The sequence below is a fragment of the Colius striatus genome, chromosome 18 (genome assembly GCF_028858725.1).
Source record: "Colius striatus isolate bColStr4 chromosome 18, bColStr4.1.hap1, whole genome shotgun sequence".
NCBI lineage: Eukaryota > Metazoa > Chordata > Aves > Coliiformes > Coliidae > Colius > Colius striatus.
The window spans coordinates 901,555-916,545 of NC_084776.1; the positions used below are offsets into that span (position 1 = coordinate 901,555).

The following is a 14,991-nucleotide window of genomic DNA, read 5'->3' on the forward strand; positions in this document are numbered from 1 at the left end:
ATTTCTGGGTGTCTCCAGCTGCCTGAAGAGATGTTGGGTATGTCTGAGGACATTGTACTTCCAGAGCCTCCTGTTTCACTGGGCATTGTCTGTCTTCTCACTGCAGAATGAAGACCAAAAGGAGAAAAAGAAGACGACCCCAAGTGAGAAAATCACTGAGAGGGCAAATCAGAGCAAAGGACCTGAGGTTGCTAGAAAGGATTATGCTTCAGTTGTAGCAGGCAGTTCCAAGGACAAGAAGCAGCAAAACAACCAGAAACCAGAAACCAGAACCAGAAATGTGAATATAATTAAAGAAAGGTGAGAGCACCCCTGCTGCTCCCCAGCACTCTTCATGTGCAGAGTTTGGTGTGTGGAGGGCTAGAGAACGCTGCGCTGAGGCAGGGGATTGAAGGGCTGAGGTTGGGTCTGCATGTATATTGGGTATGGGGAAACAGAATTGTCTTAAAATTGAGCTAAACTGTTCATGCAAAAGAGCCAACATTTACCTGTGAGGCACAGCACAGGTCATGGACGGGGTAACGTGGCTCACTTGGTACTTGGAGACTGCTGTGTTCTTACTCTTACAAGCAAAATGAGCTTCACCTGTGTAACTTCTTAATGATGTGAGGAGCTGTTTTGATGAGTGTAACTTGGTTTGCTTAATGTGTGTGAGCTGGAAAAGGGATGAAGCCATTTCATGTGCCTGCTGGATGAGGTGTTTGTCCTGGCTTGCCAGGGGAGTGACCCAGATGCAGATGGCTGGAGCGTTTCATGCTGCCTTTTAGAACCCTTTTTCCCTTTGCACAAGGCTTTACACCAAGCCTGCTGGGTAGCATCACTTTGAACAAGCTGCTGACAGAGCTTATAAGTCTTGCAACCAGTAAGCTAGTGACTCAAGTCTTATTTGTTGCTTGTAATGATTTTGCAGCAGTTGAGATTCTTTCTCTCTTCCCTCTAATCCCTCTGTGCAGCCCCGTGAGCCGAAGCGATGGTGTCATGGTCTATTTCCATGCAATTCTATCCAAAGACTTCAAACTGAACCCTGAGGTGCATAAAGTGTTCATCAGGGCTGAGGGCATCTCTCCCTATGCAGACTGGGAGGACAATATTTGTGAGATGAACTGCACCAAGTAAGTGCCCTCTGGGGTCTCTGGGACACGGGAGTGTTTTGCCTCTGGGGAACAGGACACAATGTGCTACCTCATGTAGTGTGTGACTAGCTGTGTGTCTGTAGGTGGGTATTGCTACAAAGGGGTTTTGTAGTGGAGGTAACTAAAACTTCCATCTGGAAAGAATGATCACCATTCCTAGTGAAAAATGAAGTCTGTAGATCAGCTCACACATCCTCTGTGGTTTGTTTCCCAGGCATCTGGGAGAACACGGATTCCTCATCCAAGGCACTGCAACACTGGCAAAAGAACACATAGATAGATGCATTCCTTACAAATACTGGGTTTCCTGTGGCCAAGGGATGTATGAATATATCTACAAGCGTCCAGTGCTGGGGAGCTACGTGAATCGCTGCTTACTGATAAGAAGCAGCTTGCTGAACAATGGAGGTGAGCCCTGCTGGCTGTGCCCAGCTTCAGAGGGACTTGTTAGGCAGCGCTGTCTGAAGCTGGCAGCTTAATGGGTCAGTGGGGGTGTTTCTGTGGACAACTGAAAGAGCAAAAGCGTGTGCAAGTATGTGTTTTGTTGTGAAGTGATGGCTTTCCCCCTCTGACCCGCGCTGCCCGTTGCAGAGTGGCACCAGTACGATGACATCGTGTGTGTGGAGCCGTCTATAATTTGGAGGATGATTCCTCGTGATAAAACCAAAGACGTGGTGGAAGGGAAGATAATAGCTGCAAACGTTATGTTGGAAAATATCTTCAGCATTCTCGAAACCTGGAGTCCTGGCAACCTGAGAAACTTCCTCTTCCAGCTGAGGCAGTTTTACGCTGTTACAGTGGAGCCGCTGGTGCACGACGGCAAGAAAACGCCATGGACAGAGTTGAACTTTGGCACGCTGCAGGTACCCTGGCTCCTGTGGCAGACACTGAAAGCAGACAGTCAGTTACCAAACACAAAACTTTAATTTTGTGCTTGACCTTGGGTTAATTTTCCTTTTCCAGTCAAAGCTCAGGTGTGACAGAACCAGTCGGGATCCTCTTGGCCACCATCTGCCTTGAGCTTCAGTCACACCTTTGCAGTCAGGTGCTGCCAGATTGGTCAGCAGCAGAGCTGTGATGGGGTGGCTTCTTGCTTGTGTGGGTTTTGTGTCTGGTTATTAGTTTCCTAAGCCTGGCCCTTTAGTTTTGCTGCCAGTCACTCTGTCACCATCCTCTCTGTGCTTGTCTGACCCCAAACCTGTCTTTTATGTGAGCCGAGCTCCTCCTGGTCCATTTCTCAGCAGGGATGCAGACAAAGGCTTCTGGAGTCTTAAATTCTCATCTGGCATAATTGTGAGATGTGGTGGAAATGTCACCTTGTCTTTTGGGGGGTCTGGGGCTGGTGTCAGGGCTGTGTCTGTAACTCCCTGCAGCCTCCCTCCTCCTGGTGATGTGGGAGAGGCCACAAGATGGCATTACCTGCCCAGCTCTGCAGCGCCTGCCGCCTTGCAGCTTGCTGCTGCCTTTCTGAAGGGTCCTTTTGGTATCAGGACCCCTGGAGGTGGTTGAAGGACAGAAATCTTTCTCTTGACTCCCGACTAAGCCCGAGTGCCCTGGGGAGCTGGAGTTCCCTTATGAGCTCTGATGGTGACCTTGTGTACAGCTGCACATCGCACCAGTTCCCCTCCCAAGATCTGCCCCAGTCCCTTCAGACTCCCCAGCTCTGCTGGGGGTGGGAGAGTGCAGCTGTAGCTGAGTGGTAGGAGCTGGTGGCAAGGACAGGGGCAGCATCCCAGTTACAGGTACTGGAGTGCCAGGCTGGTGCTCTGCTGGGAGCCGATCCCACGTGTGCCCAGCTCCCAGTGCCACTGTGGGATTCACAGGGCTGTCAAGTGACCTCTCTGTAACTACAGGAGAAAGAGACTTGTTGGGGGACCAACGTTGTGATTGGTTTGTTTTGTTCCTTCTTTATCCCAGGTGAATGTTCTGCTCCTGAAATACCTGAAGAAGATCGCTCTTCCTTTCTTTGCAGTCAGAGGCACACAAGCCTCACAGGAGGACAAAGTGATAAAGAGCAAACTGACCCTGGGGTTCACCATTCTCACAGTAGTTGAGTCCTTCTGGCTGCAGCCACTCCAGAGTGATCTGGCTGACCTGTGCAGCCTCTTGTGCTTGGATCAGGTGTCACAGCCAGCCATACTGGATGAGATTCGGCACATCAAAGAGGCTTTTGCAGCAGTTCCTGGAGGACTTGCATGGTAACTAACAGCTGGGTTTGCTGCAAGTGTAGCACCCTGTGATAAGGAATTCATCTGTCTAGTGTCAGAGGATCAGAAAAAACCTGATTTGAAGATATCTGTGGAGGTCCCTGTTCCAGGCTCCTGCTCAAAGCAGGGCTGGTGTCCAGGGAAGGTCGCAGTCGAGTTCTGGAAAGCTCCAGGGATGAAGAGTGCAGAGCCTCTCCCAGCCCTTCTTACAGTCACATACCTTTCTTGATCTGAACCTTGTTTTACTTTTGACCCAACAGGATTTCCTTTGTTGCACCTTGTGGCTGTTGCCAGGGTAGCAGATGGAGTTAAAACTATTGTCTTGAATTTACATCTAAAGCTCTTATTTTTCACCCTCTTCTGTCAGGCACTGTCTGGCTTCTTACCCACTTGCTGCTCGTGCTCACTGTTTGGATCCTTGTCTCCTCTGCTGTGCATCATTACCCATGGGTTTTGTTGACTTTTCCTCTGAGTGTCTGTTTATAGGACTGTTCTCTAACTGCTTATCTGGCACTTGAGTTTCTTGTTCTTCACTGGCACAACGACAACAGTGGTTCTTTCCTTTTGGAGACCTCTGTAGTCTTTCAGCCCAGCCAAGGAGGCTGAGAACTGTCCCTGGAATGCCTGGCTCTGGGTGTCTGTGTCACCTGAGCCCTGGCTGAGACCTGGGGGGGGCTCATGTGGAAACTTTAGCTAAACTATTGGCACTTCTTAGTGTTCCATTAGTAGGGTTTATACAGAGAGATTTAGGTCAGATTGCAGCTTTGAGTCTTAAACTTTTGCCATCTGTACTCTTCAATGAAGACAAGATTGAGCTAAAATAATGACCAGAAGTTATGTGAAGGTACAGATTGAGATGTAGCTCCCTCCCCTGCCCCAGACATTATTGAGTCCTGTAAAAGTCTTTTACTGTGTGTGTTTTGGTGTTGCTTTTTCAGTTTGAAAACTTCCCTGAAAAGCTTGTGCCAGAGGTGCATTGATAACCAAGTGGACCACTGGGTGTGGATTCTTCCTCTTCTGCATTTCTTTGATCCTCCTGTGCAGTGTGACCACAAGCTGATGGAAGAAGATGTCTGGGCAGGGCTGGAAGGGCTTTCATTTGCTGCAACAAGGAAGCAGCAAGAAAAGTGAGTTTTCCAGAAGTACTGGTTATATCCAGTGCCATGACACAGGAGTTGGTGGTGGCCACATGATTTTTTTTCCCCTTGTTTTTAGAGATAAGAGTTGTGGAGTGTTGATGATATTTGGGACACAGCAGCACAGATACATTGATTGCTCAGAGATGATGGTGTATGGCAAAGCTGGGCAGTAAATTACCTTTCAGACACAAACAGCCCTTAGTTCTGCAGGCCTTGGAGCAGGTTGCATGCTTGGGGCTGCCTGGTGTGAGATCAAGCAGTTCATGATGTGTGTCGTGTGGAATCTCAGTGAGATGTGGAGATAATGTTCTTTGTGCCTCTGCTCTGTGATCTCTGGGGCTTGGAGTCTTCCACTGATCTTCAGATGCAAATGCAAAAAGCACAGGAGTGAGAATAAGAGTCCTCCATGGGCTGAAGCAGCTCTTATCCTTCTGTACCTCAACCTTGAAGGCTTTGGTTTGTCTTGTCTCCAGGGAGACTCTACTGCAGCTAATGAAAGAGAAGAAATACTTGATGGAATTTGATGAGACTCTGGTCAAGTCCTGGATCTCTGTTGTGCCCCTGGAGAGCCTGCCTGAATTCATAGAACACTTCTCCCATGATTTGTTAGTTACTCTTCGAGGTGTTTCTTACAGACTTGAGAACATTGTCCCTCTGTGCAACAGTCCTAAGGTTTGTCTTCTGGCAGCTTTACCCAGCTAAGGGATGAAGGCTGAAGCTGGGCTGTAGTGTGCCTGTAGCAGGGCTGACTGTCACTGAAGGGAGCGTGGTAGGTCAGAGCACAAAGAGCTTCACAGTCAGCTAAAAGCCAATAGAGTTGCTTTGAAGTAGGAAACTCCTGAGAGGAGATGAGAGGGTGTATCTGCAGCACAAACTGTGCCTGACAGAGTTCTCTCTGGGTTTGCTCTTAGTCACTGATGGCAAATATCCTGAGATCTCTGGGGCTTTGGGCAAGGTGCTGCTTTCCTTTGAGGTATTTCTCCTGCCAGTTCTGCAAACAGTTGTGTTTGTATGAGCACAGCAAGAGCTGCACAAGTAACAATACATTTTAATAACAGTAATGTAATGAGTAATAACACAAGCAGGCAATGATAAACTTGAACTCCCTAGATTGTAAGAGATGCAGGTTTTGTTTGTACAGAAATAGCCACCCTTATGTTTACCCTGCCATCCAGTGAGCTGTGCAGTTTTGTAGTGTATGGGTAGAAGTGTTGTAGGAGGCATTGTAGGAGAAGTACTGGTCTCTGTCCCTGCATCCTCTCAGCTGGGGAGAAACCAGACTGTAACGTTTCTTCCACAGTTTAACATTTCAATCTTTCTCAGGTAACCAGGCTTCTGGAGACACTGCTGTGTGCCATGGATGAGAGACAGGCCAGGTAACTGGAGTGTGCTTTTGGGTTTGGGTTGTTTGTAGCTGGAGTGTGTGCATTGAATAAAGGAGCCCCCTGGTTCTGTCAGCAATGTTTTGTAGGGTCCATCTGAGGGGTGGCTACTTGCCACACGCTGTTGAACTTGGTGGTGGGTGTTTTGGTTGGTTTGGGTTTCTTCCTCTGAGCACAAAGTAACTTCTTTCTCTTCCTTCCTGCCCTTCAGAGCTCTGGATGCTCACTCTTGGAAGTTCTGCTTGACATGTTGCCTTCAGCTGCACCAGGTGGTCTGCAAGTCTGCAAAGGGGCTGTGGTTCATGGACCCTGTCACTTCTGCCACAGTCATTTCCAAGATTGCTGAGCTTCAGCCCCCAGCAGTGAGTAGCACAGAACCATCTGGGAGCTGATATGAACGAGATATCTAGCAGTGTTACAGGAATGGCACGAGAGGCTGGGTTTTGTCATCCCTGGTCTCGATTTGGAAAGCTCAGTACTGTAAATCACCCACCTTTGTGGTGCTTTCAAGAAGTGATGATATAATTTGATGACTTTGATTCTTCTCACTGAAAATAACGGCAAATGCCCAGGTTGTCTGGCATGGGGCTTTGGTTTATGTTTGGGGTTGTTTTCCCCTGACACATACATTGTCTTTACCTCCTGGAATAGCTGTTCTTAAGCAAGAACTGCTTGTGTTTTCCCAGCCTCCCTCCACGCTGTGCTCAAGTCGTGGTGGGTCTCTGCTGGGCATTTTGTGCTTTGGATGCATTAAATATTTAAATCAGTTGTACACTGCTCTCCTGCCTGAGCTGTTGCCATTTGTTGTGTCCTTTGTGTGTGCCAGGTTCCAGGAGCTGCTGTGCAGGAAGATGCAGTGGGAGATGTATTCAGTGAAGCTCTGAGACACGCTCGGACCTGGTTCAGGAATGTTTTAAACCAGAAGTTACTGAAAGAACACCTGGACTGTGTGACGTTCTCTTTTCCCTGGGAACTTCGGGTTTGTCATCTTCTAGTTACATAAACAAAAAGGTGTTTGGCTGTAGCTTAACTGAATAGTCTTGAGTCTAATGGCTCTTTGCTGGGAGTTGTAGCTGCCGTGGCAGAGTGAGGACTGAGATGAGGACAGGCAGCAAGGCTGCAAGCTGAGAAGCTGTGTTGGTTCTAAACACTATTGTGCTGAAAAGCAAAGGACTATAATTGATGCTGCTCAGCTCATCCTAGTTCTCCTTTTTCTGGGCTGTTCTAAGAGGCATTGCTGGGCTGAGGAGCTGCCCCTTGTGAGCTGAAGCTGCTGTCTCGCTCACCCTGGCTGTCCTTCAGCCCTTTTCAGCCTTCCAACAGGCACAGCACAGAGCAGCTTTTACAGTTTGGCCCAAGGAAGGCTGGCAGCAGAGCAAGTCAGTTTCCAGCATCAAGGTGGAAGTGGTTCATCCAAAGGTGTCCTTCAGCAGCTGGGACATTTTGACACTGTTTGGACTCAAAAGCTGCCTCTTGCAGCTCGGGGGATGCTTCCTTCTGGATGGGAACATCTGAAAGAGCTGCAGGCTGTCTGAGGAGTGTGAGGCCACTTCTCTGCATCGTTCCTTTAGTTTCTGTATTTGAATGTTCAGTCTCAGCAGTTCTGGCCTTGTTTGCTTCCCATCTGCAGGCCTGGAATGAATTTGTGAAGATCAGCTTCCCAGATGAGCAGTTCACTGCGAGGTGGAAGAAGACTTTACTTGCAGATCTGGAGAGAAGAATTCAGGAGGTGAGGAGGACTGGAGGCAGTCACTGTGTGCTGCTGGGCCAGGTCCAGAGCAACAGTCTTCTGCTGTGCTTAGAGAAAAGCTTCCAGAGCCTGAATTGGCATGGAAAACACTGTGGCTTTGGTCATAAAAATTGCCATTGCTGTTACAAACCTTGTCCTGGGGGCTCCAGAGCTGGACATGAAAATGTGCTGTTCTTGGTGTTAGACTCCAGTCAGCCTGACTGCAGTGCTGCTGTTTCTAGCAGTGACTGATGTCCTGATACGTTAAAGGAAATTGCACATTTTCAGCAATTACCACCCTTTGTAGTTCTAAGAGACAGTGTGTGTCAAGTAAGCACCCAAGGACTTACAGAAGCAAAGTTGGTGCTTGTCTCTTTTCATTCATTATGCAGAAGTTGTGTTGTTCAGGCTCCCAAATGCACCCACTGGGCAGGTCCTTTCTGAGTTGAGCTTGTGTATCTCCTTTCTGTGTCAGCTGCAGAATTCTTTAAGCCATGGCTCTCTATGGTACAATCAGGAAACAGACATCTCCTGGTGCAAGCTTAGCTTGGAGAGATGCTTGTTGAATAATCACACATTTTAGACTGAAACAATCCAACAGGTTTCCCAAGTGTTTGTGTTTCATCTCTCCTCCAGACCCTGACAGATGGGCTGGTGCTTGGCTCCAGGAGGAAGCTGAAAGCTTCAGCTTAGTGCCTTTTATTGTCTGCAGAGCAGCAGCCCTTCATGCTTTCAGAAGAAACACCTTGGAGGCTTTAAGCTGATAAGAAATCTTCCTTTTGCCCTATAGGAGCTTCCAGTTCACCAGATCTTGGCCTACTGCTGTCGTCACCACCAGTTTACCCAGCTTGACTCGTCCATCGCCTGGTGTTTCTGTAATTGTGCCACAGAGGCTGTAACTGCAGCTTGCCAGGTGGTGTATTTTCCTTCAAGGTAGAAAAAGGAACAGTGCAGTTTCCTGTTGCACAGAAATGCTGTTGCATGGTGCAGGGATGTGTGGTGGTGTGGGAGGAGGGCTGCACGCTGCTCTCACTGGGTGAGTTGCTGTGGGTTGTGCAAGTTTGTTAAACCACCAAAAAACCCCATTGATGAGAAGTCAGGAAATGGGGGATCCACTCACACAGGGTCTGTGAAGGTGCTCGTGGTGCTTTTGGCATCCTGGCCTCTGGGGTCACTCACATCAAATGGTTTTCTTTGGAATATGCCTCAGCAGCAGAGACGAGAGTTGTGGGGATCAGCAGCTGACCCCCAGAGATGGACACAGTGGGATCCGAAACACTGGCTCATTCCTTCCCTATGTGCTGTGCAGACTCAGAGCAATCTCCTGGAGAAGATCTCTTCCTACAACATGGGCCATTTCAGCCAGCTTGTATCCACTATCATTGTGAAGTCGTGGCCTGCTGGGACTGGGCAGTCCAAGAGTGATTTTGGTGGGATTTTGCACCACTTGCTCACGTGGCCTGACATCAAGCAGATCTTCAGCTTCAGTGGTAAATCTGTTAGCTGTGTTTGTAGGAGTCTATAAAAAGCTGCTCTTTGCCTCACTGATCCCACTTTGCAAAGCAGAAAATCCACGTACAAAAACTATCCTGCCTTTGTTTTATTCCCCATCTCAAAGCTCAAGGTGTTCAGCCTGGTTTTGGAGAGGCTAAGGGAGGGGAAGCCAGTATTCCTCTGCAGCCACTGCAGGATTTGTACTGGGCTTGTAGATAAAGAGGATTTGTAGAAGAAAAACCTCCTTTCTCTGAGCAGTTCTGTTGAGTTGCTGCAACACAGAAATGCAATAGGAATGGTCATATGAATGGGTCAAAATGGCTTGTGTTTTCTCCACAGGTTTGGGGTGTGGGCTCTCCATGGGAAGGCTTCTGAATGCTCTCCTGAGATCCTGGCTGTTTCTGCTCTGTTTTGGAGGGGGGTGTGATGAGAGATTAGGATGGGAGATGGAAGCACTCTGCGTGGCATTGAGTTGTTGATTCTGCCTGGTTCTCCTGGAGCAGGGCTGATCTAGGTTTTGCATGCTTTGTTTCTGGAACAGGAACAAACACAAAGCTCCTGAAAGAACTTACAGATGAAGCAAAGAATGTGATGGCCACAGCAGACTCTGTGTTTGTGAGTGTCATCGATGACATCCAGAAGGGATGTGTCCTTGTGAAACATCTGGAAGAGGTTTTCCAGCATGAGCAGCAGTTCATCTGTATCTGGCAGATAAGTAAGAGCACTGTGCAAAGGGGATGTTTTTAGCTTAGACATGTGTAGTGGCCATTGTGATGGATGGCCTGCTCTGTTAACCTGCCTCAGAGATTAGTGATGCTAATTGGGCCCTTCAGCAGTTAGCAGTGCTGCCCTTGTCATTGGCCTTTATATGGGGCTCCCAGCTGTGCTGTCTGCATCTCACTGTGGTGTTGGTGACTGTAAATCCAAACCTGAGTTATGGGTGCAGGGAGGGGGAAAAGGCTCCCTTTGTGATTACAGAGGGCTTTTCTTTCAGAGCACCAGCAGCTGTTGCATGAAGAAAAAGAACCACTCCAGAGAGAGCTGAAGGAATTGCTGCAGAGGAGGCTGGAAGAAGTGACACTGCTCAGAAGAGAGCAGAAAGCAATAGGAACCTTTCTGAGCATGTGCAGAAGGGTGCAGGCATCTGTGAGAGGTAGTGTTCTGCGGGAGCAACTTGAAAGAGGCAACTCCAGAAAATATGGTTTTTGGTGGAAATGTGGCTTTGTAACCAGGTTTTGTTTTAAAGTTCAGCAAGGATGAGGAGGGGTGGGAAGGAAGTGTAAAGTAAACCTGCAGCATGTGAGTAACTGAGTGAGTGCTCCTGCATCAAATGGTGTTTGTAGGAGGCCCCTTGCCCAGTTGTTTGGTGGGTTAGATGAAGTAAAGCTGAATGCAGGTGGGACCTCTGAGCTGACCTGTCTGTCTGTCTCTTTTAAAGTGGATGTAGGCGAAGTGGAATCTCAACATTTGGAAGATCTTGGCTCAAAAAGACTGAAAACAGTTGTGAGTGTGGGAAAGAGACCCATCCAGACCTACTACAGCATGAGCCCCAATCTGAAGGAGTTTGCCCTGAAAATGCACTGTCTGAAGGACAGCCTGATCTTCCAGCAGTTCTGGGAGGAGGCAGCACAGGAGGCAGGAGAGTGCTGTGGGAGCTCAGAGGAGCAGGAGGGAGACAATGTTGTTCCTGCACTGGACCTTGATAATGTTTTCAGCAGTCTAATCAGCCCTTGCTTTGTGAGCTATGGAACGTTGTATGATGATCTCAGGTCTGGGAGTCTCAAACTTTCTGCAGTTGACAGAATCTTTAAGGAATTCACCAATCACCCTGAAGACATCAAAACTGAACTGAATGTCATGTGTGAGCTCAGGCCTGGGCAGGACAGAGACTGGGTCGAGCAGCGGTTTCAGCAGATCCAGCAGTACCATGAATTGCATTTAGCTTTTGAGGCTGCAAAGATCATTGCCAGTGTCAAAGAGAGCTTAAACCTCGCTGGTGACTTCAGTATCCTGGAAAACTTGCTGGACATAGTGAGTATCCACTTCTTCACCTCCACACTGCCAGGGGGTTGGGTGAATCGGAACCTTCCCACAGGTCTGTCTCAGTCTGTCAAGAGCCATTGCCTGTCCCAAAATGCTTACTTGAGGTAGAAATTCAGCATCAGACCAAAGTGCCTTTGTGTAACCTCTGTGTCATTGCCCTTTCTGGCCTGTGCCTTTGCACACAGCTTTCTTTTCCCCGCTGGAGAACAGGTTCTGTTTCCCATTTCCAGACTGAATGTTTGTTTCCACCACTTGCCTTGTAGACAGAAAAGCTCGAATCATACAAGACCCAAAAGCTGGATTCCATCAGCCCTGAGCTTATGCATGCCAAGAGAAAGCTGCAGGGGATCACTGTGAAGCGGCGTGAGTGTCTGAGGGAGCTGGCCCAGCAGAAGGAGTTTGTTTCCTGGGTCAGAGAGGCACTGAAAGGTATGTACAGCTCACCCAGGAACCAGACAGACAGCACTAGAAGGGATGCCAGCTTGTGTGGGGGTAGAAGGAATGCCATATCCCAGACCCATCTGCTTCATGCCTTCACAGCTTCTGGTATCGATCGTCACACGCCTCTCTTAGGGGCAGTAGTCCCTTGAAACATGCCTGTGCCTCTGGAGCCTCCTGCAGCACACAGTGGCTGCCCTGCCCAAGAGCTGGGCTCGCTCTGAGGGGCTGCAAAAGCTGCTACTCTTCAGTTCAGGCTGCTTATTCAGGAGAGCAGAAGTCCTGTGTTTAAGAGGATGGCAGTGTCTGCTGAGCTGTGTCTCTGCCACGCTTCCATGCACAGAGACACTCCCTTTGCACTCCCTTGTCCTGGCTGTGAAGCTGCTGCTGGTGGCAATGTGGGGAAAAGCAGGGCCAAGGGTGTCATGAATGTGGATGGATCAGCCAGGAGAGGCGCTGCAGGAGGGGTGGAGGGAAGCCACACGGCAGATGATGTTCAGAGGGAGGCTTTCTGCATCTGCAATGGCATTAAATCTGCCTCCTTTGTTGTTCACTCACTGCTTTCTCTCATTTAAGATATGAATGAGCTGAAGGTATTTGTAGACTTGGCGTCCATCTCTGCTGGGGAGAACGACATGGACGTGGGCCGTGTGGCCTGTTTCCACGATGCTGTGCATGGCTACTCCTCTCTGCTCTATGAGCTCAGGCAGGACTCAGGCTTTGAGCACTTCTTGTGCTGCCTGTCGAAGCTGTGGCGAGCCCTGGACAGTGACAAGAGCCTTCCTGAGAAACTGGTGAGTCCTGCTGGAGCTGGTCTGCTCTGCAGCCTCTCGTGCTTCTGCCTTTCAAGGATGGCTGGGAGAGGGACTGCACAGGACAAACTGCACTTGTGGGGGGATGTCACAGCAGCTCTTATTGGAAGGACAATATGCTTCTGTGGCACAAACATTCCCTGCAGCAACTGTAACTGGTGTAGCATGGGGTTTTCCCAGAGCCCTGCTGAGGCTTTGAGTGTGACATGGTGTAGCTTTGCTCTTGCAAGGGTTTGAATGGTGATGCAAAAGAGGGAAGGCAGGTGGCTGGGAATTCTGTCTTCTTTGCAGCAGGGCATCCTTCTACAGCAAGAGGCATTGAAGCACCATGGGCTCTGTTTGGCCTCCAATGGTGCTGGTAAAGAACAGCTATGCAGAAAGATCAGGCTATGGCCAGCAGTCATTCCTTTCTTCCTTCCCTCTTATGCCAGCCAAAGCTGTTTGTCCTGAACACAGATGTAGTTCTGGAAGTGCCAAGCCAGAGGCATTAGGGCAGTGCTGTGTCCTCTCTCCCCACAGCATGCCTCAGCTCTGCACTTGGAGTGGCTGAAGACAGTGAAGGAGAGCCACGGGTCTGTGGAGCTGTCCTCCCTGTCACTGGCAGCTGCCATCAACAGCAGAGGAATCTATGTTCTCAAAGCACCAGCTGATGGCCAAAAGGTGAGGCTGCTTGGCTTTCTCTCCCCTCCTGCAGACAGCACTGCTGCTGTGCTGATGACTGTCAGAAATGTGCTGTAGCTCTTCGCCCACTCTGCACTGGTCCTTTTTGGGGGCTGCTGGCTCCTAAATGCTCCCCTTGCTGGGCATAGCACTGCCTCAAGAGTGGAGCCTCAGTGCACTGCTAACAACTTGCACTCTGGCAGATTTCTCTGGACAATGTCCTGCACTTCACCCTCCTGGGGAGCTCAGAGGGTGATGAGGCGTCACGGAAATACTCGCTGGCAGAGCTGCGGGAACTGCAGAACAAACTGATGCTCATGTCAGCAAAGGGAGAGCAAGCCCTGGAGGTGGAGAAGTTCTCTGAGGTCAGATTTCAAACCCAGTGGGTTACTGATGGTGAGGCTGGGGTTGGATACAGCTGAGCTGCTGGGGGTGAATGGTGCAGGCAGATGGGTGTTCCTCCTTCTTTAGTTCTCTCTTAAGGTTGAGCTAAGGCTGGACGGTGGACTGGTGCCCTCATCCCCTGGCTGCACTGGGGATGCTCCTGGCCTGGGAGGGTTGCTGTGCTTTTGTGGCAAGCTGGGGATTCCTTACTGGCTTCTTGGGGATGCTGCTGTTAGAGCTACACAGAGTCTTCTGTTGCTTCACGAGGCCTGACACAGCTGGAGCGGGACCAGTGGGTTTCATGGAGAGTCTTTCCTGTGGCTTCACAGCTGGGACTCACCTGGCTAAATCAGCTTGGTTATTTTTTCCCCTCTGTCCTCACACAGGTCTTTTCCAACATCCAGAGACTGGCACAGGCCTTTATAGACCTTTATTCAGCTGGGAACATGCTTTTCCGCTCCTGGCTTGCCCATGTGTATTGTTCACCCAAAAGAGAACCGTGTGTTCTTATAGACTTCTCTTTGGGCCTGATCCCAGTGCTGGAAGGGCAGGGAGAAATGGCAGCTGTGCTCCCAGACCTCTGCAAGACCATGGAGGGCTTCCTGGAGAGCTGGAAAAGCTTCATGTGTGCAAAACGGTTCGAGCACTTCTACCTGAACTACTACACTGCTGAGCAGCTGGTGTATCTGTGCAGGGAACTGGGGCAGGGCAGGCCCAGCCAGGCTGCCCTCATGATGCTTTCCTTCCTAAAACACAACTGCACTGAGGAGGATGTCCTGAGAGCCTCCGAGAGCAAGGCGCCTTCCAGCTCGAGGAGGGCTGTTGCTGACCTGCAGGTGCTGCTGGCTGGAGAGCAGACCCTGAGTGCACAGCTGCAGCGCATCTGGGGGTGCTACATGAGCGACATGGGCTCCTTCCTGCCGGGCTGCCTGGACATGGACACGCTGGGGAGCTGGCTGGAGCGCCTGGCCCGCTGGGACGGGCGGCGGGTCACACGAGCCTTCCCCCGCGACCTGCTGTGTGTCGGGCAGCCCAACCTCATCACCTGCCCTCGCTCCGAGCTGCTCACAGCTGCTCTGGCCATTTACATGAACAGCCCCAACCAGCCCCTTCCCACTTTTGATGAAGTTCTGCTGTGCACTCCTCAGACCACTGCAGAGCAGGTGGGGCTGTTCCTCAGGAGGTGCCTCATCCCCTGCAGCACAGGACAGAGAGTTTACAGCATGCTGTACGCAGAGGAGCTGAGCTACGACGTGAGCTGCAGAGCAGAGGAGCTGTTCCAGCGCCTGCAGCACTGCCACAGCACCTACCGCCTCGTCATCCTGTGCAGCTGCGAGAGGGAGCACAGCTACATCCCTTCTGCCTTCAGCCAGTACAAAGTGCACATGATACCCCAGAGGCCACTGGCTGAAATCCAGCAGTACCTGCAGCACCACTACAGAGTGGCTCAGCCTTCACGCTCAGCTGCCTCCGTGTTCAAGGACAATATGTGTGTTGGGATCGTGGCCTCCCAAAGAGCTGGTGTAGGTAAGGTGTCCCATGCAAAGTGGGGGCTGCTGGGTGTTAGAAA

The 14,991-nt window shown here is 50.1% G+C and overlaps 1 protein-coding gene across 6 annotated transcripts in view; it reads left to right on the forward strand.

The window, feature by feature from the left end:
- RNF213 (ring finger protein 213) overlaps positions 1 to 14,991 on the forward strand; it is a 49,011-nt gene that overhangs the window by 4,957 nt on the left and 29,063 nt on the right. For all 6 annotated transcript variants that reach the window (XM_062010859.1, XM_062010861.1, XM_062010858.1 and 3 more), the window contains 21 exons: positions 107 to 300; positions 954 to 1,112; positions 1,348 to 1,541; positions 1,725 to 1,996; positions 3,051 to 3,331; positions 4,279 to 4,467; positions 4,953 to 5,151; positions 5,803 to 5,855; positions 6,073 to 6,223; positions 6,688 to 6,840; positions 7,492 to 7,590; positions 8,381 to 8,503; positions 8,900 to 9,080; positions 9,626 to 9,799; positions 10,079 to 10,237; positions 10,523 to 11,115; positions 11,391 to 11,556; positions 12,142 to 12,359; positions 12,897 to 13,037; positions 13,241 to 13,402; positions 13,808 to 14,948. In XM_062010859.1, coding sequence (XP_061866843.1) covers positions 107 to 300; positions 954 to 1,112; positions 1,348 to 1,541; positions 1,725 to 1,996; positions 3,051 to 3,331; positions 4,279 to 4,467; positions 4,953 to 5,151; positions 5,803 to 5,855; positions 6,073 to 6,223; positions 6,688 to 6,840; positions 7,492 to 7,590; positions 8,381 to 8,503; positions 8,900 to 9,080; positions 9,626 to 9,799; positions 10,079 to 10,237; positions 10,523 to 11,115; positions 11,391 to 11,556; positions 12,142 to 12,359; positions 12,897 to 13,037; positions 13,241 to 13,402; positions 13,808 to 14,948 — 5,002 coding nt within the window. The remainder of the gene's footprint in view (positions 1 to 106; positions 301 to 953; positions 1,113 to 1,347; positions 1,542 to 1,724; positions 1,997 to 3,050; positions 3,332 to 4,278; positions 4,468 to 4,952; positions 5,152 to 5,802; positions 5,856 to 6,072; positions 6,224 to 6,687; positions 6,841 to 7,491; positions 7,591 to 8,380; positions 8,504 to 8,899; positions 9,081 to 9,625; positions 9,800 to 10,078; positions 10,238 to 10,522; positions 11,116 to 11,390; positions 11,557 to 12,141; positions 12,360 to 12,896; positions 13,038 to 13,240; positions 13,403 to 13,807; positions 14,949 to 14,991) is intronic.